The sequence below is a fragment of the Stenella coeruleoalba genome, assembly GCF_951394435.1.
Source record: "Stenella coeruleoalba genome assembly, chromosome: X".
NCBI lineage: Eukaryota > Metazoa > Chordata > Mammalia > Artiodactyla > Delphinidae > Stenella > Stenella coeruleoalba.
Window position 1 is genome coordinate 100,781,714 of NC_137152.1, and position 26,248 is coordinate 100,807,961.

The 26,248-nt window shown below is 38.4% G+C and overlaps 1 protein-coding gene across 4 annotated transcripts in view; it reads right to left on the reverse strand.

Moving 5' to 3' along the window:
• Nucleotides 1-4,155: 4,155 nt before the first annotated feature.
• Nucleotides 4,156-26,248, reverse strand: part of TENM1 (teneurin transmembrane protein 1) — a 619,648-nt gene continuing 597,555 nt past the window's right edge. For 3 of the 4 annotated variants that reach the window (XM_079909820.1, XM_079909817.1, XM_079909819.1), the window contains 5 exons: nucleotides 22,182-22,478; nucleotides 15,696-16,083; nucleotides 13,624-14,844; nucleotides 12,902-13,044; nucleotides 4,156-7,491 (listed from right to left, as the gene is read on the reverse strand). In XM_079909820.1, coding sequence (XP_079765946.1) covers nucleotides 6,733-7,491; nucleotides 12,902-13,044; nucleotides 13,624-14,844; nucleotides 15,696-16,083; nucleotides 22,182-22,478 — 2,808 coding nt within the window. In that variant the 3' untranslated portion in view covers nucleotides 4,156-6,732. The remainder of the gene's footprint in view (nucleotides 7,492-12,901; nucleotides 13,045-13,623; nucleotides 14,845-15,695; nucleotides 16,084-22,181; nucleotides 22,479-26,248) is intronic. The other variant, XM_079909818.1, reaches the window with a different exon arrangement.

The following is a 26,248-nucleotide window of genomic DNA, read 5'->3' on the forward strand; positions in this document are numbered from 1 at the left end:
AAAATATTCCTTTCAAAAATATTCAAAGATAGGTGCTATTAATATACTAAATAAAGCATCGATGAAGGTCATCTTATCTTATTGGACTGATTCACTGAAAAAGGTAAGTGCTTTTCTGATTTTGCTATTGTCAAATTTTCCAGTTGATGTGCCTACCCACTGTTTTCTTTTGCTGGCCTTTTATTCATCAAGTTTTTTGCACTTTTTCTTTCCTGGCATGAGCACCCTTGCTATTTCCCAGTACATAATAGCTTGCACCTTTACAGAAAGGTCATATCCTTGCCATATCTAAAATATTGCCATGTTAACATATACCTGTAAGATGCTGAGTAAAGGTAGAAAAATGCACATATATTTCTAAGTGCACACCTTTCTTCAGAAAAAAACGTGTGTCAGCAAGCCCACAAGGAACATGACAGTTTATCAAATACTTGTTCATTTCCTCTGAAATTTGTTCTGAAGAGATAAGGTCAGTAGGGACACAAGCTTAGGTAATTGTCCATTTGGCTGTTACAGGCAGGGAACTTTTGTGGTAGTACATAGGTAGAATAGGTCTACAGAGGATGCCTCTGATTAAGTCTTCTGGTATAAATCAAGGGCTGGATTTAAGATATTATTTGTGGTAGAATGGATAGAAAAGTTAAAATGTGAGAACCAGCTTTAAAATCTGTTAAGAATGTTTAGACATCAGCTTATGCTTTATTTGATTCACTTATTGAGTTCAGAATCCAAAGTCTATTAATAATAAAACCCAGATTTGCCCTTGAGCATTTCAAGGTTACAGATGCCTAGTCTTCCTGTTAGTGGGCTATAAATTCAACTTTGTCACCTATGTTTGCCCTTGCAGTAAATGGGACACCATAATTTTGCAGTTTGCAGCTCAGGGTGAAGTTAAACTGCCCAGTTTGGACACTTTCATAATTTGGGGTCATTGGCCCAACTTGCAGTAAAAGGCTGAATTTTCATCATTAGGTCATTTGCTTTTTAAATGAATATTTTTATGTGGAAAGAATATAACCTGATCGACTGGAGAGAGCCCATCAACATAGCAAATGAGACTTGAATTTGCTTTTCGGCTTTGTCACCGATTATGCCAGTGACCTTAGGTAAGTCAGTCCGTTGCTGGTATTGCATTTGCCAAATAGGAACAATTAAGTCTTGCTCACCTCACAGGATTATTGAGATACTAGAATTATATAAATTTATGGTAGTAATATTACTAAATGTTTAAATAGCATTGATATTTAAAGATCTCTAAAAGTGAGGGTGAATAGGGAAGGAACATGGAGAAATCCCTTATCTCCTTTATAATTTTCTCCACGTAGGAGCTCTTGCTTCTTTCTTTTTGTACTGAGGGTGGGATGCATATTTTGAAAAACCAATCGCCTGGTGTTACTAATATCCCCCAACTCCACTCCCCACCCCCATTGCTTTTTGCTGATTGGTGTGTTGAAACAATCAGGATTGTCTTCTGCTCTGTCAATCTTTTCACTGTATCTCTGTATATATCAGTGAATAAAAGGCAGCAGGGCATTTTAGAGTGGTGTAAATTCCAGGATTCCAAGCAAGTTTCAGTAACAGGCTGTTTGGACTATAGGTACCTCATTACTATCAAGATGAATTTTGGAAGATCTGTTGGCCAGCCTTCCCAGTGTCACTCGTAAATGTCTTTTTGTGAAAAATAAGTGCCAATGGCCATTGTAACTGCCCAGGACTTCGGGCCTCAGAAGAGTTGTTTTTTAGTCTTTCCTGATTGCCTCCCCTGCCCCATTCATTCTTTGCCAATGCGTTGGGTTGCCCTGCTCTCCTAGCTCCCTCCCACCCCTGTTTTTCAATTCTTAATTTTCTTTCTATTGCCCAGAAAGGCATCAGCAGGAGAGAGAACCTTTATGAGTCCTAGCCTAGAGGCATTTAAACTTGAAACAGCTACTCTTTTTTTATTTTTATTTTTATTAAATGGTCATTTATGGCAGAGATCCTATATGTATGAAAAATAAAAGTGAAGAGGCGTCTGCTTAGGATTAGTGCCTTTTTGACTTATGCACCTATATTTTCAAGGTGATGTGGTTTTATTGCTCCCTTTTAGGGAGCCACTTTTCAAATCTCAGGTGACCAGACTGACTTGAGAATGCAGTTTGGCGCATGAATAAAATGGGACACAGTGTTCATTTGCAATTTTATTTTTTAAAAATGAAATATTCAAAGTACTTTTTTCTTTCAAATATCGACACATAATGTTTAACTTTAAATATTTACAGCATGTTGTGATGCTCTTGTAGAAAAATGCATGCTTCTGGCCTGAAAGCCAGAGCAAAATGCAAAAGACCATTTAACTGCAGCCAGAGAACATGAACCTGTACAGTATCCAGTCACTTTTCAGCACAGGATTGAGAGCAGGAATACAAAACTGGAACCTATTGTTTCCTAGCAACATGGCTCAGGCCATTATAACACAATTTCCTGTATGATTAGAACCTCTAACTGTTGTTATATAGAAACTGAAAATCTTGGCATACACTGTAAACATCTTTACTTCTCATGAGAAAGTAAGCAGCTAAAAAGAATATTTTTCTGACGTAAAGGCTATACTTCTCTTTTTCACCTTCTTTCTTACTGATGCTTTTGCCAGAAGAATAGTAAAGATTTAGACATTGTCATGAATCATACAAGTAAAATATTTTCAAGGACACAATCTGATATACTAACATTTATTTAAGAGGTTAAAGTCCACCACTAAATCTAAGGAAAGATTTTTTTTAACTGCCAAACACGTTTCCTTTGACAAATAATGTAAGATGACAACTGCCAAGACAAAATCCACAGCAAGTTTAACTCTAACTATTTTCAGTTACTGTTTAGGAAGTAATTTCTTCTTACACACAGTAGTATATTTGGTCCTTAATAGCTTTCACGTGAAGGACACACTGAAACAGTCACTATTTTGTGGTTGAATTCTTTTTTGTTGTTGTTTGTTATTTTCTGGTTTTTTTCTTTGTTTTGTTTTTTTGCTTTTTTTGTTTTTTTGTTTTTTTGCAGAATAAAGAACCTTACAGAAGGCTGTGGAAGAGCAGTCTGAGATCTGAAGTACTAGTCAGGTCAGCTATGTGTACGTGAGTTCCTCTAAGAACACAAGAACGTTGCATCCAACCTGTAGCCTTCTGTTTTTCCACAAGCTATAATACTCTCCAGTCTCTCCAAAAGTTCCTTTCAGTACTTGATTACTGTACTTTTGCTTCCATTACCACTGAACTCCATTACAGTTGCCCTTACAGGAACATATCTTTATAAATGCAAAAACTTTGCCCTGACTTTCTTAGGTGCTATTACAGTAGGGCCTGGTCTGGTTAAAAATTTTTTTAAAAAAAGGAAAGAGAGGAAAAAAAGTAGAAACAACATGATAGGATGCTTGAAACTGTGTCAATAGTAATGAAAAAGAACAATCTTACAAAAATTAGAATTAATTGTATACCTCTCTACATAGCATGTGAATTCCAAATTATACATCATTAAGTTTTCATACATTTGGCTATGTTGTATATATTATATTATATATATAGTCTATATATTATAGATCTTCTAGATAAATTGACAGTAAAGGACACGCTTATTTTATACATTATTTTGTTGGGTTAAAAATAAAACATATGCCTATTTATATGGTGAGTGTTTTACTAAAAATTAGTATGAATTGGGCTTTATATCCCTTTCCTTCAGGAATCATGCTTCTAATCAGTAATGATTAGAATGACAACTAAAAATAAATATATTTAAATGTCTGTTCAACTGTGAACTTTTCAGCTCATTTGGATCTCTAGACTGTAGTGCAAGAGTCAAAACAAAATAAAACAAAGCACAAATAAAATGGGCCTAACTAGGAAAAAGAAACAACCATGGAGTATTCCCTGCCTCCGGCCCAGAATATTCTTCATAGGAGAGCCCAACTGCTGTGCTCTCACTTGAACTTACTTGAATGGTGTGTGGCTGTGTAGTGTCAGCCACCTGTCTTCTGGGTATGAGAAATTCATATATTTCTCTTTAAAATGCTTTTACTTTCATCAAGAAATACAAATGAATTGTTCTTTCATTAATTTAAACTTCAGAACTACAAGTCAATAAAGGCATCCTTTGTATTCACATGAATAGGAAGTGATGTACTCAATATCTCCATGTTCTTATTAAGAAATGCCAAAATGTTTCTCTTAGATTTACTACTCATTAGTGCTAACCTTTTGGGTTTTTTTCTCTTTCCTCCTAAAAAACTTTGGAAGTGGTAAAGAGAACAGTAGTAGTTCAAGGCAGTATTAAAACCACAGCTCTAAGTGATAAAAAGTGCATTTTCTGAATATAATACAAATATAACTTTAAGAAACTAAAGGCACAAATTAAATATGTATTTCAAACTAGAAATGCACAGTTCATGGTAATTACTATTAAGTAAAAGCTTCAAATACTTGTTTCTAATGGATATTTAAAGCAGTTTGAAAATGATACATCATCAGTGAATTGCAAAAAAGTATAATCGCTTAAAGTATAAGCAAAATAGACTCTAATATTGACATCTTGGATTAGTGATAAAATACATCATCACATTTATGAATGCACTCTTTATATACAGTTCATAAGTTACTTTTCCATTGATTTAAAAGAACATCAGAGGTTCTAGGAACTTAAGGTCCATTTTTAGGCTGGTGTGGAGGTATTCAAATTTTCAACAAGTTTGCTAGTAATTTTAGATCCTGTCCTGAATAAATACTATACCATTAACACAGGCCTGATTCAGGGGAAAAAAACCCCAATATGAGTGAGTTCATCGTGAATTCTTTCTCTCTCTTGGAATACATGTGTAATCCCAACCTGAAGGTTTTGAAAATGAAATGTCTGGATACACCCTCCCCTACTGTCAGTCAGCGGGCCCTTGCCTTTCTCTCACTCTTTGTGTAGTTAGGAGCCAGACTCTTTAAAAACCTTAATGTGAGCCTGGATTCTGACTTTGCATATTTTCAAAAAAGACTGTCATCACAAAGCAAGGCAATGACCCCACACTGCATTTAGGTAGTGGCTGGAAAGAATCCAAACTGTGACATTCCATCATAAATTCTCCTTCAGACATAGTGAGTGTCCAGACCTGGTGATGAAAGTGCTGAAGGTGGCTCAGGAGAATTTTCCACAGGCCACATTGTGCTGTCCTGTATTTTCATTTGTGGTAACTTACAATTGCACAGCAGTTTACAAACTGTCTCTTTGTCACTGGGCACAAAACTCCCAGCTCACCAAGGGGCTTCTTTTACGACAGGATTCATACAGATTGAGAAACTGCAGCTGATATTAACACTAATCCTGATCTTTTCTGCATTTTAAATGATTGTAGAACAAAATAACCCTTCCTGGAAAATAGCTATTTTCCTAGGCAGGAGAGATGATTAAATCAAAAATAAATGGGCAAAGACAGAGAACTAAAATAACTAACCATATAAATTATCTTAGTAAAAAATAGTCTGCCTCTCTATAATTAGTTGAAATGTTTTAGGTTGGAAAGGACTCACTTAATTAAATTTCCTATGGCTGGGAGATGTTCAATACAGAATTGCACATTTGAAAGATAAATCTAAGTGGGGTGAAACAATGTGGCAGCAACTTCCCGTGATGTTTAGTTTGGTCTTCCCTTTGGTACTTTCCTTTCACCTTAGTACTATGTCTATTTTTTTTTTAAAGGTTTTTGGCTCTTATGAATTTCTGCAGTAGTAGTGAGTGTAATGTGTCGGCATCCCAGGCATGTATGCCTGTGAAAGCCTATTTTTTTTTTTGTACCAGAATCACACTTTGTAGTAAATTACCTTTCATGTGCACAAAACCATTGGATTAGTGTATAAATACTGAATCACGAATGTGAAACTATGACCAAAACACACCCTATATATAAATGAGAAATTCCTACCCAGGTTAATAAAAGCTATGTTTTCATGACACTAATACAGCTGGACAACTGAGTACAAAATGTAGTCAAAACAAGTTGGGTGGGAGGAGTTACATTGGCCAGCTGCCTTGGTATCATGTACACACGAGCAAATAGTGGCAATTGGGTTTGGTGACCACACCCACAGGGAAGCGTGGTAGACAGAACCCAGCCACCACACGCCAAAACACAGCACAACAACATGGCATCTATTTCAACAAGCAAGGAGGAATCATCAGGGATGAAGGGCAAATGGGTCCTGACTCTAGGAGATGGTGGCCGAAGACATTTTACACTTCTTTCAAAGTTTCCTATAACAGATCTGGAACATGTGAAAGAGCTGGCAGTCTTTCAAAATGCAAGGTTCAGATATGATTGCACCACCTTTCAAATAGCCCGCAAGTTCTGCCAAAAGCTGAATATGAAACCACGTGTCACAATAGACATAGAGAACCTTGGGTTCTTTCTTTATATTTGAACATCGGCATGGTTCCACAAATTGAAAGCGGTGCTTGCTGAAAAAAATTTTTTTTTAGTTGAGTTCTACTTGTGTTATTTTGAATACTGCCACACAAGAACTAAAAATCTCTGTCATTTCTTAAAGAGTTTAAACAAACAATATTAAAATACCATCTTCCGTCACATTGAAAGGCAGTTGGATATGTTTCTCCTCCATATTTACATATACAGAGTTCTGATCTAGAAAACCAATACAATAAACCATTTTATGTTTTAAAAACAGGCAGTCTTTGGTGACGCAAAGGCAGAGATTTTTTTTGTTACCTCCTGCCTATTTCGCTCTGTCTCATAAAGTGAATATTGTTGGCACTGTCAGAAAGTTCTAAATACTGCTCAACAGACAAAACAAAATACCCATCATAACTTTGTACTCTCCCAGTGCTCAGCAGCTGCTGCTTTTCCCCCTCTGTCCATGCCCGGATACCCTCTTCCCCTTCTTGCAGCCTTCTTTGCTCCTTAGTCCAGGCCTGGGCCACAGCACGCTGTCTGGCGATCTCCAACACGTGATTCTTTTCCTCTTCGACAGTTGTCCCATACCGGATGTTGAAGCACAGAGCCCCGTGCTGGAGCTGGATATCTGCAAACCGTCTAGTCCTCCCATTCAACACCGAAGTCATCTGGGACACAGTGACATTGACACCATTCTCCAGAATGCGCCTCCCCCCAGTGTTCCCGATGAGCACCAGGTCTTCCTCCAGAGACCCAAGCTTAATGAAGTAGTGCGTGTCCCTCCCCTCTATGGTAAAATGTAGGTTTTCCAGGTAATGAGCATTATTGAGAATGGCAGCCAGCCGCCTGCTATCTTCATTGGCTACTCCTATAATATCGGCTGTTACTATGCCATCCTTGATGGCGAATTTTATACCTTTGCCGAAAACAGAAGGAACAGCAGCAAACCTCGGTTGCTTCCCTCCTTCAAGGCACCGTCCATCATTATATCGGGGAGTCATAGGAAGTTGGTCCAAGGAAATGAAATTCCTGAGCTGTTTCTGGAGCTCACACTGGATACCCAGGATGGTCTAGGAAAGAAGAAAGGCACAGAGCAAAGGCAGCAGACGATTAGACACCTAGCATACGCTTGGTCACTGTAGAAAGCAAAGGCTTGCCAGGTTGCTTCCTTCTCTCTTTAATTTGCTGGTTTGTGATTTAAAAACAAGCCACGTTTGGAATCTCTTCACCAGAGCTTTGGAAAAGACTAACAGGTGACTTGATCACCTGGCATATATTTCTTGATATCTTGGTGAGTTAAGAGTTAAGCATAAGCAAATACGTTAAAACTTGATACCACAGAATCACAGAGCTAAAAGGCACTTAAGTGGGTCTAGTTCCCCCCAAACAAAGACATTTTATTTTTACCCATTCAACGAACACTGACTAGCTGTTTCTTATTGGATGTAGAGTAATACATTAGCCACAGTGAGGTATAAAGAGACGGTATAAGGCATCATTCTTGCTTTCAAGTAGCTTATGACCTTATAAATCACAAGGGCAAATCAGCAAGTCCATGGATCTTTTTATGTGGATTTAAAAAAAAAACCTTTTTACTATGGCAGATTTCAAACATACTAAGAAATAAAGAGAAGAGAATAATGAACCTCCAAGTATCCATTGCAAAGCATCAGAAATTTTCAAAATTTTGTTAAACTTTTTTCAGGACGTTTAATTACAAAAAGCATTTACATGTTATATGTATTTACAAAAAGGGATAAGCCTATAGTACTTATTTAGAATTTCGTTTCCTTTATAATTTTTATACTTGAATTTCAAGCCCTCTCACCCCAAGTTTCAGTTTTATTTTGTTAAAGCCATTTTTTTTGGCAAACACAGATATTCCTCTTTCAGCTGAAAGATAAAGTTCTTTTCTTGTTGTCATTTGTACCTCATTAAGTGATGGAATTATCTGCCGAACCTTGAATGTTTTGGTATTCCTATTTTTCCAGAGACTTTCTCTCTGTAATATTTATTATTTTGCTTCATTACCCTTGTATACTGTTTTTTCTTGTTTTTTTTTTTAACATCTTTATTGGAGTATAATTGCTTTACAATGGTGTGTTAGTTTCTGCTTTATAACAAAGTGAATCAGTTATACATATACATATGTTCCCATATCTCTTCCCTCTTGCGTCTCCCTCCCTCCCACGCCTCCCTGTCCCACCCCTCTAGGTGGTCACAAAGCACCGAGCTGATCTCCCTGTGCTATGCGGCTGCTTCCCACTAGCTATCTATTTTACGTTTTGTAGTGTATATATGTCCATGCCACTCTCTCACTTTGTCACAGCTTACCCTTCCCCCTCCCCATATCCTCAAGTCCATTCTCTAGTAGGTCTGTGTCTTCATACCCGTCTTGCCCCTAGTTTCTTCATGACCTTTTCTTTTTTCTTAGATTCCATATATATGTGTTAGCATACAGTATTTGTTTTTCTCTTTCTGACCTACTTCACTCTGTATGACAGACTCTAGGTCCATCCACCTCACTACAAATAACTCAATTTTGTTTCTTTTTATGGCTGCGTAACATTCCATTGTATATATCGGCCACATCTTCTTTATCCATTCATCTGTTGATGGACACTTAGGTTGCTTCCATGTCCTGGCTATTGTAAATAGAGCTGCAATAAACATTTTGGTACATGACTCTTTTTGAATTATGGTTTTCTCAGGGTATATGCCCAGTAGTGGGATTGCTGGGTCATATGGTAGTTCTATTTGTAGGTTTTTAAGGAACCTCCATACTGTTCTCCATAGTGGCTGTATCAATTCACATTCCCACCAGCAGTGCAAGAGGGTTTCCTTTTCTCCACACCCTCTCCAGCATTTATTGTTTGTAGATTTTTTGATGATGGCCATTGTGACTGGTGTGAGATGATATCTCATTGTAGTTTTGATTTGCATTTCTCTAATGATTAATGATGTTAAAGCATTCTTTCATGTGTTTGTTGGCAGTCTGTATATCTTCTTTGGACAAATGTCTGTTTAGGTCTTCTGCCCATTTTTGGATTGGGTTGTTTGTTTTTTGTTATTGAGCTGCATGAGCTGCTTGTAATTTTGGAGATTAATCCTTTGTCAGTTGCTTCATTGGCAAATATTTTCTCCCATTCTGAGGGTTGTCTTTCGGTCTTGTTTATGGTTTCCTTTGCTGTGCAAAAGCTTTTAAGTTTCATTAGGTCCCATTTGTTTATTTTTGTTTTTATTTCCATTTCTCTAGGAGGTGGGTCAAAAAGGATCTTGTGATTTATGTCATAGAGGGTTCTGCCTATGTTTTCCTCTAAGAGTTTGATAGTGTCTGGCGTTACATTTAGGGCTTTAATCCATTTTGAGTTTTTTTGTGTGTATGGTGTTAGGGAGTGTTCTAATTTCATACTTTTACATGTAGCTGTCCAGTTTTCCCAGCACCACTTATTGAAGAGGCTGTCTTTTCTCCACTGTATATTCTTGCCTCCTTTATCAAAGATAAGGTGACTATATGTGCGTGGGTTTATCTCTGGGCTTTCTATCCTGTTCCATTGGTCTATATTTCTGTTTTTGTGCCAGTACCATACTGTCTTCATTACTGTAGCTTTGTAGTATAGTCGGAAGTCAGGGAGCCTGATTCCTCCAGCTCCATTTTTCTTTCTCAAGATTGCTTTGGCTATTCGGGGTCTTTTGTGTTTCCATACAAATTGTGAAATTTTTTGTTCTAGTTCTGTGAAAAATGCCATTGGTAGTTTGATAGGGATTGCATTGAATCTGTAGATTGCTTTGGGTAGTAGAGTCATTTTCACAGTGTTGATTCTTCCAATCCAAGAACATGGTATATCTCTCCATCTATTTGTATTATCTTTAATTTCTTTCATCAGTGTCTTATAATTTTCTGCGTACAGGTCTTCTGTCTCCATAGGTAGGTTTATTCCTATATATTTTATTCTTTTGTTGCATTGGTAAATGGGAGTGTTTTCTTAATTTCATTTTCAGATTTTTCATCATTAGTGTATAGGAATGCAAGAGATTTCTGTGCATTAATTTTGTGTCATGCTACTTTACCAAATTCATTGATTAGCTCTAGTAGTTTTCTGGTAGCATCTTTAGGATACTCTATGTATAGTATCATGTCATCTGCAAACAGTGACAGCTTTACTTCTTCTTTTCTGATTTGGATTCCTTTTATTTCCTTTTCTTCTCTGATTGCTGTGGCTAAAACTTCCAAAACTATGTTGAATAAGAGTGGTGAGAGTGGGCAACCTTGTCTTGTTCCTGATCTTAGTGGAAATGGTTTCAGTTTTTCACCATTGAGGACGATGTTGGCTGTGGGTCTGTCATATATGGCCTTTATTATGTTGAGGAAAGTTCCCTCTATGCCTACTTTCTGCAGGGTTTTTATCATAAATGGGTGTTGAATTTTGTCGAAAACTTTCTCTGCATCTATTGAGATGATCATATGGTTTTTCTCCTTCAATCTGTTAATATGGTTTATCACATTGATTGATTTGCGTATATTGAAGAATCCTTGCATTCCTGGAATAAACCCCACTTGATCATGGTGCATGATCCTTTTGATGTGCTGTTGGATTCTGTTTGCTCGTATTTTGTTGAGGATTTTTGCATCTATGTTCATCAGTGATAGTGGCCTGTAGTTTTCTTTCTTTGTGACATCTTTGTCTGGTTTTGGTATCAGGGTGATGGTGGCCTTGTAGAATGAGTTTGGGAGTGTTCCTCCCTCTGCTATATTTTGGAAGAGTTTGAGAAGGATAGGTGTTAGCTCTCCTCTAAATGTTTGATAGAATTCGCCTGTGAAGCCATGTGGTCCTGGGCTTTTGTTTGTTGGAAGATTTTTAATCACAGTTTCAATTTCAGTGCTTGTGATTGATCTGTTCATATTTTCTATGTCTTCCTGGTTCAGTCTTGGCAGGTTGTACATTTCTAAGAATTTGTCCATTTCTTCCAGGTTGTCCATTTTCTTGGCATAGAGTTGCTTGTAGTAATCTCTCATGATCCTTTGTATTTCTGCAGTGTCAGTTACTTCTCCTTTTTTATTTCTAATTCTATTGATTTGAGTCTTCTCCCTTTTTTTCTTGATGAGTCTGGCTAATGGTTTATCAATTTTGTTTATCTTCTCAAAGAACCAGCTTTTAGTTTTATTGATCTTTGCTATCGTTTCCTTCATTTCTTTTTTATTTATTTCTGATCTGATCTTTATGATTTCTTTCCTTCTGCTAACTTTGGGCTGTTTTTGTTCTTCTTTCTCTAATTGCTTTAGGTGCAAGGTTAGGTTGTTTATTTGAGATGTTTCCTGTTTTTTTAAGGCAGGATTGTATTGCTATAAACTTCCCTCTTAGAACTGCTTTTGTTGCATCCCATAGGTTTTGGGTCGTCGTGTCTCAATTGTCATTTTTTTCTAGTATTTTTTTGATTTCCTCTGATTTCTTCAGTGATCACTTCATTATTAAGTAGTGTATTGTTTAGCCTCCTTTTTTTTTTTATTTTGTGGTACGTGGGCCTCTCACCATTGTGGCCTCTCCCGTTGTGGAGTACAGGCTCTGGATGCACAGGCTCAGTGGCCATGGCTCAGGGAGCCAGCTGCTCCGCAGCATGTTGGATCTTCCCAGACCGGGGCATGAACCCGTGTCCCCTGCATCGGCAGGCGGACTCTCAACCACTGCGCCACCAGGGAAGCCCATGTGTTTGTATTTTTATACTTTTTCTTTATCAGAATAATTTTTTTTTTTTTTTTGGCTGCGTCATGAGGCATGCAAGATCCTAGTTCCCCAACCAGGGATTGAACCTGTGCCCCGTGCAATGGAGGTCAGAGTCGTAACCACCGGACTGCCAGGGAAGTCCCATTTATCAGAATAATTTAATTTGTTATTCCCATGCTCTTAATGCACTATGCCCTGAATTATTTTGCAGTTGGAGATCTGATGTTTTAGGTCTCTTAGTGAACAATTTTCTCTATATAGAATCCATAATTGCCCCTTTTTTATTTTAAAGATTTTTTTTGATGTGGACCATTTTTAAAGTCTTTATTGAATTTTTTACAATACTGCTTCTGTTTTGTTTCGGTTTTTGGACCATGAAGCATGTGGGATCTTAGCTCCCCCACCAGGGATTGAACCCACACCCCCTGCATTGGAAGGCAAAGTCTTAACCACTGGACCGCCAGGGAAGTCCCCCTCCATAATTGCCCTTGGTAGCCCATTTTAGAATTGTTAAAGTTCAGTTCCACTTTTTTCTTCTGCAGCAGTCATCAAGTCACACATTAGTCTTTTCTTTTCCCAAAGCTCCAATTCCCTGATCCTTTCCTCATGGAAGCTTTTTTCTACCTCCTTATTAATCATGGACATTTAAGTGAATATTCAAGAAGACTCAAACATAAGTAAGCAAATATATGTTTCACGGTGTTGGATGCTCTTCTGTTTTTTTCAGCTAAATAGAGATGGTAAAACATATACTAACCTTTCCAGGATCCCACTCTTGAGTTTTTGTCTGAAGCTGTAGAAGCTCATAAGTTAATTCCAAATTTTCTAATTCTGGTTTGGGAAATCCAGGTAGTACATTGTGTAGTTGGAAACCAAATAGCTCCAACCAACTTCCAATGTCTGTGAGACAAAAATTTAAAAGAAAAAAAGATTTTAAAGCCCATACTTTACAAATTTTGTGGAAAGCTTGAAAGATGCCTCTCCTGCCTTCGATATGTTTAGCCAATGGTAAGTTAGGGATAAACTCCCCCTTATGTCACCCACTCCAAAACATATGATCCGTTCCCCAGGGAAAGCTTTTGATTCATGGATAATCACAGAGATCAGCTCAGTTTACTGTGTGGAAATTCTCAATGTGGTAGTGGTAATAAGGCCACACAGACTGTGATATTAGATTTACTTGATGCAACAGAATCCCGATTTTTCTTCTATGAAATTATTTGTAGAAACTTTTAAGAGTGAAAACTACAAAAAGAAAGCTTAAAGGGAAAGAGAAAATGTACTGGGATGCAAAAGCATCATGTTTTATGCCAACATACACAGTTCTGCTCACTCTAGAAGACTAAGGAAGAGAGTGACTGCACAATAACTTGTGGGCTAGCTGGCAGGAAGAGGAAGCATATTTACAAAGGCATTGAGATTATGTGATAAACGAGTTTTCTCTTTACCTTAGCATAAAGTGTTACACCGTTTAAATACCTGTGGTATACTTTGCAACATCTTGAATTTTGCCAACTGGATAGTTATTTTCAAAAGAGTAGAGGTTGAATGGTTTAGGAAGGAGGTTCAACTGTTTCCATATGTGATGATTAGGCGTCGTCCATCTACCAGCAACAACATCATAGTCTCTTTGCCCCAGGTGCACTAATTTAGTAAGGAAATCATAGAGTCCTCCATGAAAACCAATGATGACCTGAAAGTCAGGGTAAGTGTCATGATAGATATCTCCATAAGGCGTGTACAGTATCTCTTTTATCACCTGACCTCGACTGCTGAACACGGCTAGCGGGGTTCCTGTATTATCACAGGCTACGTAATATTCTTCACCACTGCTTAGCTCCATGGCAATAAGGTGACCTTGGAGATCATAATACAGGGATGTAATCTCTGAGCTCGTGTGGTTGTACAAATGAGTAACTCTTATGGGGTTGGCAAGGTCTGCATAAAAGAACTGGAGGTGCTGTCCTAGGCTGGACTTACTGGCGACACGTCGCCCAAGCCCATCGTAGTAATACTGCACAGTCCAGCCAGAAGCCTTATTGTAGGCTTTCTGCAGCAGACCATTAGAATTATATTCGAATATGTCATTTCCCCTCTGCCTCAGAAAGCCATCTTCATCCATTTTATACTGAATTTCTCCTAGTCTGGTGATGCGATCTCGGAGGTCATATCGGAGAGGAGTAAGACGAGCACTATTCCCGTGGCTTAAGAGGTTGATGTTGCCATTCAGATCATAACTATAACGCCACTGGGTTTTATCATTTACAGAAACAGTTTGAAGTTGCCCATCAGCATCGTATTCATAGAAATATCTTGTTATATTGGCATCTACTCCTACTCTGATATCACATATTACCATTCGGCCCATATTATCGTATTGAATAGTCATCCAGTAGGCAATTGCCTTTAGGATTTCATACTGGACTTCAATGACTTGTCCATTGGCGTTGAAGATCTTGGTGTGCTTCATCACTGTAGTAGTTATGACCTGATTTAAATCGTAATTAATTACACTGAATTTTCCAAACTGCTCTGTTCTACCAGAGACATCAACATATCGGTACAGATCTATGGGCAAAGGGGTTTCATTTATCACAGCTTGCATGCTGGTGACGCGGAAGTTGTTGTAGCTGTAGTCAAACCGAGCATTCACAAGGCCTTCTTCACTGAATCTGAAAATCTGGCGCCCAATAAGAGGTCCTGAAGGGATCAAAATAAAAATAATGAGAACAAAGCTAGGCGCTCAACACTGAACAATCAGAAAGTTCTAGTGTTCTTTTCTTTAGTATGGATGCTTTTACATTCAAAATAAAATATTAGAGATTGACCTCTGATATCTAATGCCTGGGCATCTCATCTCATAGATATATATATTCTCATAGTTGTGGTCACCAAATATGAAAAAATTTTAAATACTGTATATTATAGTTATAGAATAATTTAACTATAGGAACTTTAGAAGTAATAACCCATCCAGTAGTTGAGGTGATGAAACTGATATTATAAACATGTTTTTTTAAAAACAATTACAGACAAAAATACTTTCAGTTTATTTAACCTGTGCTACAAAGTCAGAGGGTCAGGTTTTGACCAATTCCAGCATTCAAGTAACTGGATTTGGGCATTTTATAAACCGAAAGGATGAAGTATAATCAAAAGTTGTGACTTTTAAAGACATGTTGCCATCAATTGAGGCTTATAGAGGTTATATAGGGCTTGAGTTAGTTTCAGTGAGACTCATATCTTGCAGCTGCATCTTTGGGAAGATTTGGTGGTGAGTAGGGACCGGTACACAGTTAGACTAGGTACCTAGAACTCAACTTTCTTGAGAGCTGAGACACAGAAAGAGAAATGTACTGTATGTTTTTAAGGAATCAGCTTTCATGTCACTTATGTTTTTCATTTTCAATGGAAGATGATTTGATAATGCAAGTGAAATTTGGTTGAATTGAAGAATGTCTATAGGTTAATGCTTATATCTCAGACTGTGGCCAGCAAAAATTTCATAAGACTGATGTGGTTGTATACATCACCACCCTTTCACAACAAACCTGTTTGCCTGTATCTGATTGTGCAAATGAAGCCATCGTGCATCAGGTGTATTGTCTTAATCACTCCAGAAGACTCTTCATATGTTAATGTGACCTGGGTGGTATCATAGAGAATCTCGGACAGCCTTGCTTGCTTGGTGTACTTGTATAAAACTCTGCGCCCTGTCCCCAGCTGCAGGGTCTGTAGTAGTCGGCCATCTCGACTATAGTCTTGGATAAAAGAAGTGCTACTGTCTGGTGGGGAGTAGATGTTCCGGTAGTAGCCCACTGAAAGCATGGTTTGTAAACTGTGGCGCACCATACTAGGCATGGTGACTGAGAGCAGACAATCCGATTGGTCATACTCAAAGATATAACGCCGCTGGCTATGTAAGAGAAGCATCACAGACTGAAACGAGACAAAGGCACGACAGCATAATAGTACCATTGGAGTTCAGGAGATTAAAGAAAATACACATTCATCCATTCAACACAAATTTATGGAGCACTTACTGTGTGCCAGGCACTGTGGTGGACCCTAGTGGATGCAGTAGTGGGCAATAATGTGTCTATCTTAAACTTACAGTTTAATGGAAGAGAAAGACAAATAACCAGACAATTATAATATAGTGTGAAATGTGTTATGACAGAGGAAGTACAGGGCGCTTATGGGAAGCGGAGGAAGAGCAGCTAACTCAGATAAGAGGTCAAGAAAGGCGTCCTGGAGGCTGGGACATCTGAGTTGAGACATAAAGGGTGACTAGGGGTTGCCCAGATAAAGGCAGGGTGGTGGGTGGAACAGGATGGGGAGAGTATTCCTGACACAGGGCATAGCACTGTGAGGGTCAGGATAAGAAAGAGAACATGGCTTTTTCAGGGAATGACAGGAATTTTGTGTGGCCAGAGTATGGGTGTGTTGGAAGGGGTGGGTGAATGGCAAGAGCTGAGGCCAGGCAGGTAGGCTGGATCTAGATCACACTGGGCTTTCTAAGCCACGCTAAGGAGTTTGGACTTTAACCTGCTGGCAACAAGGAAAACGCTGAAAGCAAATCGAAGGACAGGGCAATCCAGTAGGTATTCCAGAAAGGTTACTATTGCTTCAATGTGGAGGTGGATTGGAGGGAGGTAAATGGGGGGCAGGGCATGCCACATATTAAGTATTAGTCACCAAAAAATACTTATTGACTTTATAGAGGTGTCTTTCTGAAAAGTTGTATATAAAATATTACTATTACAGTAGTCCCCTCCTTATCTGCAGTTTTGCTTTCTGAGTTACCCACAGTCAACTGCTGTCTGAAAATATTAAATGGAAAGTTCCAGAAATAAACAATTCATGAGTTTTAAATTGCACACTGTTCTGAGTAGTGTGATGAAATCTCACGCTGTCCTTCCCAGGATGTGGATCATCCCTTTGTTCAGTGTATCCACGCTGTATCTGCTACCTGCCCGATAGTACAGGAAATATCAGTATATATGGGGTTCCATACTATCCACAGTTTCAGGCATCCACTGGGGGCCTCGGAACGTATCCCCCGCAGGTAAGGGGGGACTACTGTATTGCTCTGCAATTCGTGTTTTAAACTATATTAGGGAAACATGCCATTAACAGTGAAGACTTCTCTGGTTATGCAAGCCCTCTCCCCCAAACTGATCTGTATTTCAGAAACAGTTATTTGTTGAGGTATAATGCTTTGCACGTTATGGGTGCTTCATTGATATTGGTTTATCTTATTTTAATTTTAAATATAGACATAAAAAGAACACTACTGTAGGGAGAACTCAAACCCTATTTCTAATTGAAAAGCATTTAAGCCTCATCTTTCAATAAAAATAAAAATTGTTCACCCCTGGGAATTCTGATATATCTCCCTAAGGGAGCTTTTACCCCTCCTTTCTTGAGAATTGGCTTATCAAGCAAAAAGATTTAGTTGAGCTTTATTTTCTGAAGTTTCTGTTATGAAAACAATAGGTATCTTTTCATTTTCTAAATATAAATTACATAGTTATGAATATGAATTACATAAGCATATATAATGTACTTTTAAAACTTCTAAGTATGAAATTATACTCTAATATTGAACATGCTTCTTGAAACTGCACGTCATCCCTGCTCGTCTGAGAATTGATATGGAATCGCATGTCAGTACTGTGAAGTCAAAGTCAGCACTTATTTGCTTGTTCGCTTATCCTTTCCTTCTTTTCCACCAAGTACTCTGCCCGGGGATACAGAGCTGTGTGGAAATCCTATCACCTCATCACCTGTGGACACCCTGTAGCTCCAGAAAATCTGCTGAACAGAAGGCTGGAGACTTGGAACTCCTGCGGGGGCACGAGGACACAAAGGGACCACTGAGTCCTTGACCACGGCAGAACTCAACAGAACCTGGGAGGAAATTGGTGGGAGATGCCTTTGCATCACCTCTATGCTGAAAGCCAGATTTCTCAGCTACTTTCCACTCTCTTCTGTCAATTTGCCATGAACAAATGACATCTGTCACCTGCGATGTGGGCCAGGGACAATCACCATATGGCTCGCACACATTATCTAGTACCAGCCTGCCTGGGCCAGGCCTTTTCCAGTCGCTGTACCAGCCTTGCCAAACATTTATAGCACATCGCCATTGTGTTCTCTCCCTGCTCTCATCCTCTGCGCTGCAGTAAACTACTGCCTGACCCTGTTCCTGGGTGGTGCTGATGCTGCGCTGTCTCAAAAGCTCCCTGGTCTGTTTTAAAGCTTCCTGCCAATGGCAAAAATGTGGATGATGTGATTAGAAATCTCATGAATGTAACCGTTGCGTTGCCAGACTACCATTTAGTTCTCACTTGCCTGCTTTTTCACTTTGGGTGGGCATTATTATCAGCTCTTTCAAAAACAATACTTATGAGTCCATCCAGTGCCCATAGTGCAGCTATACGGTAAAAGGCCATTTCTTATTCGTTGAAACAATGGAGTGGGAGACTTTGTATTTTTTAAAAATTGATTGTGAGATCCGAAAAGACTGTGACATCATTGTAAAGAAGAAAACAAGAACAATCATGGCTGTATACTCATTTGAACACGAGTAGAAATGAGAAATGGCAGAAATTTGAAAAATTAAAGCATTTGAATGACCACCAGATGGCAGTCTGGGGCCACCTGGAAGCACAAGCCAAAGGCTGCATTCTCTCCCTCGAGGCAGCCTTTGAAAATTTCAGCCCCAAAGAGGCAATTTTGTGTAAATGTATCAGACTAAAGCATCTTATTAAATGATTATAAAATATATTTAAATGTATTTAAAAATGAAGTTCTTAAGAACAATTTTAGGAAATGGAAAGATGTAAATTTACTGTAATACAAAATTTTAGCCCCACAAGTCTTCAAAATATAATTAACTCAGGGAAGGCTCATAAATCAAGATAGAGAATTAATGGCCGCACAGAGAAAACTTAAGAAACAATAATTGATTTTTTTAAATAGAGATGAGATCATTTAAGCCACCGCAGCTATCAGCCAAATAATTATTTTTCTCCTAATGGCTACAAATCATTGCGCATGAAAATGATACGAGTAGTTTTTACTTACTCTAGAGGAAGTCAAACAATTTTTACAAAATTTCTGCACATTAAGGTGAAATATCTGCTGTTTGATTTTTAATATATCATGGTATAGGGATGGCAAGCAAATTTACAGAGGTACTACCAGAAGTATTTTGAGGTATAAAAAGAGACTTATATTTTAAAGTTTGAGAACTCTTACTTCAAAATATACTACTAGAGCCAGCCTCTTTGTCTTGCTCTGCCCCAGACATAGTGAAAGAATGTTCCAGCGAAGGCCATGTTAAAGAGAGGACTTTAAAAGAGCACGGGGAGGCACAGAACCTCATCACCTCACTGGAAAAGTTACATGTTAACTGGATTTTGGTAAATTGAATATTCTTTACCTTTTCTTTCTAGAATCACAATTTCAAAGTTGCTTTAATTTCCTTCCTTTTTTCCTTCCTTCCGTTCTTTCCTGTTTTAATTTACCTTCAAGTAGCAGTAACTGCCAGCCTTTAAGTTCTTCGATTCATATAAATACTAGAATAAATACTAGAATGCACGATTTAAATGGAAAGGAATTAACTTTTATTGAATGACTAGATGTGCTGGGTGCTTTATATTGTTATTTCATTTAATCGCTGCTTCTATTCAGTGAATTGATTATTATCACTGGTAATAATAATGTTAATAAAATCAATCTCGTGATAGATGATTTTTGGAAAGTAAAGAACCATTCCATAATTATGTGTTTTGTAGGTTCTGAGTTTTGCATAATAGCATTGCTTAAGTCACGGGCTATCTTGTAACTAGAGAACAAATTAAATATGAAATCAAGAAAGGGAGAAAAGTCAACTAAAAGGCACAAGCGATTTGGCTGTCTCACTGGTCAGTTAACTAGTCTTTGGAAGTCACTGGGGCTTTTCTCCATACATTGTTTTGTGACAATAAGGTCTTATTTCTGTCTACTGCAGACACTGACAGTCTCAGGGAGCTCTCTTTGTTGTGTTTTTTTTTTTAAAGAATTATTGCCAAGTAAGTTTCTGTAGCAAAACGGACGTATGTGAAGTTTGCTTCACATCATTCTTTGCTGAAATAACTGTGCTGAAATAATCAGTTAATCCAGAAAAGGGGAACAATAAAATTGCTTCATTGGTGTCAGAGAAGAGGCTAAATAACTATATGCAGGGCTGAAATTTAAGTTTCAACAGGCTCTTTTGTCATCGTATGGACAGCCTAAAGGGAAAGTTCTACGAGACATAGAAGCAACTGTCTACAGGCAGTTAGCTCAGTGGCCAGACTGTGGCGCTAATGAGGCTGGGGCTCTGAGTTCAAAACCGTACATACTTTTTTTTTTTTTGGCTGTGCCCGGCGGCTTGTGGGACCTTAGTTCCCCCGACCGGGGATTGAACCGGGCCCTGGCAGTGAAAGTGCTGAGTCCTAACCACTGGACCACCAGGGAATTTCCTCAAAACTGTACATACTCATAATGAGTGCCAGCTCCTTCACTAGTCACACGTAGACCTGTGGGAGGATCAGCACAAACCTATCCTCATTCCTGGAAAGACTAATCAGCCTACATTCTGCTAGAATCAGTGGCATCTTTTTTTCATATGATGGTCATCATTATATGCCTTGCCTCTGTGAACGTACACCAAATCTTTGGATTCAGTTAATTTTTTTTTTTTTTTTTTTTTTTTTTTTTTTTGCGGTACGCGGGCCTCTCACTGTTGTGGCCTCTCTTTGTGGACAGTAGTCATACGATTTTGCCAATCATCCTTGTTACTAAAATTCAAAAGATAAAAGATCTACTCTGTAAAATTCAGATGTTCCCAGTGTAGAGTACAGATTATAGAGATTTCATCGATTTCTTCAGCAGAAAAGGACAGGAGGTGGATACAGCAGAGAACTCCCTCCTTTACCCTGGCTCCCAAGTGGAGCTCTGCTTTATCTCCTAGGCATTCCCAACTTGGCAAATTCCCCAGCGACTGGCTCTGGGAAATAATACAATAGTTTTATAATAACATACAACCGCTGGCACACTTTTTTTAAAAAAAAACTTTCAGGGGTATATCAGAAAGGCTTAGCATCATTATAGTGAAATTTTGCGATGTGAGCTATGAATGCCCATGACTTTCCTAAGAACTTCTAGGGGTGACTTTGCACTGACTACCCTTGAATCCTCAAGGGAAGGCATCTTCCAATTTTCCCAGAAATTAATTCAGGACTGATAAGTTGAATGGATAGATTTGGGAAAAAAGAGACAGTATCTTAGGACATCAGAGATTGAGATGGTAGATAGAGATCAATTTCTCTTATTGTCTTCTGATACTGATCCGGCTAGAAATCATTTTGCTGTGGGGGGCTGATGTTTGACAAATGGATCCAGTGATGGGATTAAAATCCTTGCCCATTCCAAGCAGACAGAGGCCACGAGCTCCTATTACAGATGCTACTGGAGAGTCATTACATACAAAGGACTATTACCAACGAGGCCCCACTGCTACCATTTCCTCAGACCGATTACTTGGGAAAATTAGTCTTCAAATGTATACCGCTAAACTTTTACTGACTATCCTAACAAAAGTAGAAGTCCTTATCCTCTGCGTAAGAGGCTCTTTTCCGGAGCTGCGATACATTAACACGCAATTTTATAATTTTCTACCTATTTTACTTCAGTGTGAGCTTTCATAATAATAAAGATACATTTTCAGGAGCATGAACAAATATGCTCAAATGAGGAGAAATCGAAGCCATTATCCTGACTTCAGTTTGAAAGAGTACCTGGCAGAGCGTGGGGTTGGGGAAAGTTTTCAGCTGAAAAACAGCTTATCCTTACAGGTATAATTTGTTGTTGTTACTTCTATAGAGCAGAACAGCCAGAACACAGACTTTTCTCCTGCAGGTCCTCAGCAAGGCGGGTAGTTCAGTGCCGCTTTCAATATTCTCATTCGGGAACTCAGAACTAGTTTATTTCCCCTACATGCTTACCTTTTCTAAGTAGGTATAGCTCCAAATTTTCCCATCAGCCCAAGTTCTTGAAATGATTTTTCCACTCTGGTCATATTCCATTTTTTCATTCCACGTCCCTCGTTGAATAAACGTCACCAATCCTGAAGGTGAATATGTGATATTCACTTCATTATATCTGCTTATGGGAGACCACAGAACAGGTCGTCCAGTCTGGTCATAAAGAATTCGAAGGGTGAATTTCCGATGGTCGTCATAGATCTTTCCTGTGCGAGTCATATGATCAAAATCTATGGAGAGCAGGTTTCTGTTATGGGCCTACAAAAAAGAGATAGGAAATACATTTGAAGCACTGCCTTAGCTCCCCTCATCAAGTGCATTCACAATTGAAAAGCTTTTTCTGTTTCTCCAGCAATGGGGCGTCTCTTGCCTTTGACTCCACCGGCTTCTCCTCGGATGACACTTGTCTTTATTCTCCCAGCAGACTGTACAGTCTTGGAAGGTTGGGGCTATGTCTTAACTACTGGTATGTGCTAGCTCCTCAACATACGGTTATTGATTGCTTTTGCCCAACTCAAGCCTCAAGTGTGCTGATACAATTTTCAGTGATTATGTAATCTTATTTTATGTGAGTCAGATGCCTACCAAGGAACGGGATTTCCTCCCCCTCTTTTACCAATGAAGTGGCTAAAACATAGAATGGTGAGTTATTTACATAATTAGAAATTAGAAAAAATGAATATAGAGCGCCCCCTCTAATTTATACAGAGAATCCCTTCTTGGGCTTCCTGTTCCTCTGGGCATGGAGCTTTATCACTTCACATCTATCACAGGGGAACACAGAGCAACTCAGATTGTCTCCTGAGATGGAAGCCCACTCAGCAATGTTTTACCAGAAGGTAAATGTGGCAGGTGTTGGTAGGCCCCCCAGTATTTGCGAGGGTGACACCACTCAGTGAGGTTAGAGCATGGAGTTCAATCTGGGTACCAAGTTTAGAAACAATTAGTAGCTCAGCTTGGTTCTGGTCTTAGGCTTCCTTGACTGCACGCCAGCATCCCCTCTGTGTACTTCACGGCCCCAAAGTTGTCCAGAGAAATCCTGCCTCTGAGGAAATTCAGCCTGGTCTACACAAGATAACCAAAGAACTAAATGGCTTAGTTAAAAAGTTTTTAAATTGGACAAAAGGCCACTTTTACTGGGTTTTCAAAGCAACTGGACAACTGACATGATCTGTTCTACTCTTCAGCTAGTAATGCCAATGTTTGGCACTCCTACCAGTAACTGCTATAGCAAGCTGATGACAACACAGAGCTGAAGAAGGCTCTGGAAGACAGGGGTTTTGAAGTAGGTGGGTGAGAGGCCAAGGGGAGGGCTTTAAAAATTTGTTTTATTTATTTTAGTTTAGCTCAGTTAAGTTTTCATTTCAGTGAGTCGTTTGTTTTGTTTTATTATAACTTTTTATGTGGAACTAGTCTGACTCACAAGAAGTTGCAAAAGTGGGGAATTCCCTGGCGGTCCAGTGGTTAGGACTCCAAGCTCTCATTGCCCAGGGCCCAGGGTTGATCCCTGGTCTGGGAACTAAAATCCCACAAGCCTCACAGTGCGGCCAATAAAATAAAATATGTAAATTGTTGGAGCTATTAAAAAAAAAAGAAGTTGCAAAAATGATACAGTAGCCATGTACTCTTCACCCAACTTTCAAGGAAAAGACTTCTTTTGGGTGAAGGGAGTCCAAGCATATCTGGAAGGAACCTTCTAGGTTCTTGGCTGAGACCCCCACACACTGCCACCCTCACCCTGTAATAAAAACAGGAGAAAAACAAACAAGTTTAATAACATGTATACCTCCTGTACACATGGGAGAGACCCAGGGGAACTGATTAACTCTCCAAAATGGCCCAAGTCACCACCTTATATACTATCTCCAACTAAAGACAAAAGATGTTGGGAGGAGGGAGCCAGTTATGGGAGGTGACCAGGCAAAGCACAGTAAACAAGGGTAAGGTTGTTATGCAGATTTAAGTCATTGCTTTCTCCATCAGTCTAAAATAATCTTTATACCAAAGAGGCATATTTTGGGGTGGCAAATTCTTCTCCCCTTCAAATAAAAAAGGAGAAACTTTGAGAAGTATAAACAACAGTGGCTCTCGGGAGTCAGGAGACTGAATTAGCTGCTTGCCTGTGCACCAGCCATCTCTTGTATTCGGGCCTTAGTTTTCTTATCTGTGAAAAGGGAGTGATATTTACCACTCTACACCACACACCTGTGTTAAGAATTAAATGAGATTACATATACGGGTACCTGGTGATGTGTAAAAATAATATTAGTAATTGTTGTTTTTAGATATCATTACTTTTTGCATTTTAGTTAGGCTTCTGAATGGGCCCATGTGTCAGATTCCAAGGACTGTAGCTTGGTGTATTAGATTTATATCTGTAGGAATTGTCAACACGATCCTGAACAGAATATTAAATATCTGTTTAATGAGGTAGGGGAAAAAAACCAACATTAGGATTTGACTACATTAATCATAGTCGGACTAAATGGATTCACTAGCTATTCAACTAAACTTCATGTTCATTTATAATTTTTGTGGTCAAGGATTTCTTTAAATATCTGAAAGCTATGTACTGTGTCCCCAGAAAAACGCACATAAGTACATAAACAAACATTTTAAACAAAATCTCAAGTGGGATCTGAAACTCAAACATGAAACCTTTAGGGGTCTTGAGTCCAATTTCAAACTCCTGGCTCAGAAAGAGGTTTTCAAAAATTTTTTGTTAAAATTTTTTTTTGCTATTTAAAAACTTGAGATATAACTGACATATACCATTATATTAGTTTCAGGTTCAATATGTGTATATATTGTGAAATAATTACCACAAAAATCTAGTTAACATCCATCACCATATGTAGTTACAACTTTTTTTTCTTGTGATGAAAACTTTTAAGATCTATTCTCTTAGCAACTGTCAAATACACAAAACAGTATTATTAGCTATAGTCACCATGCTGTACATTACATCCCCAGGACTTATTAATCTTTTAACTGGAGATTTGCACCTTTTCACCCCCTTCATCCATCTCGCCCACCCTTCACTACCTGCCTCTGGCAGCCACCAATCTGTTCTCTGTATCTATGGCCTTTTTTTTTTTTTTTGATTCCACATCTAAATGAGATCCAGAGTTTTTATCTTAGTGCCCTACATGACTGCAAAGCCAGCATTCTCATTTCAGACTCTGGTTTTCCTTTGCTCAGTAATTTTGTGCACTTTGCTTTTTAAAATAACCTCCTTAACTTCTACCCCCATCATAAAAGTGATATTTTTTCATTGCAGAAAAATTGGAAAATATAGAAATATACAAAGAAAATAATCACCTGTAATCCCATCCTTCAATGTGAATCATTGCTAGTACTTTGCAGCATTTCATGCCCACTTTTGTTTTGCATAATCTATGCCCATACACTTAAAGAATACAATTAGAATTATACTTAAAGTTTTGTGTCCTACTTTTTCAGCTAATGTTTTGTCTTGAGCATTCCTCATGTTATTAAATATTCTTAAAATGTGGATTTTAGTGGTTACATAATATCTTCTACATGGTAAGCATTTATTTTTCCTTTCTCCTATTGTTGGAAATTAGAGTTTTTGTTTTCCATTTTTCTTTTATCTTTCATGTTCTGTTGAACATTTTTGTAAATAAATATTTCCTTAATACAAAACCCTATAAGGGAAATTATGGGGTCAAATGATAACGCATTAAAGACTCCTGATGCAACTCGAGATATTACTTCATGGTGCACAAAGGTTTACAAATTTATGCTCTTATTAACTAGCAGTGGAAGAGTTCAACTCATTCCATCCTTACCACCATTGAGTATTGTCATTGTTAGTATGCTTTTCCCAATATGAGAGTGGGAAAATAGTATGTTACTGTGGTTTAAATTTGCATTTATTTGGTTACTAATGAGGTTGAACCCTTTTAAACGTCTATTCGCCACATGTACGTCTTCTATGAATTGTCTGCTATTTTCAACGTCTTTTGGTTTCAGTTTCTTCATCAGCCAGCTGGGGCTAATGATAC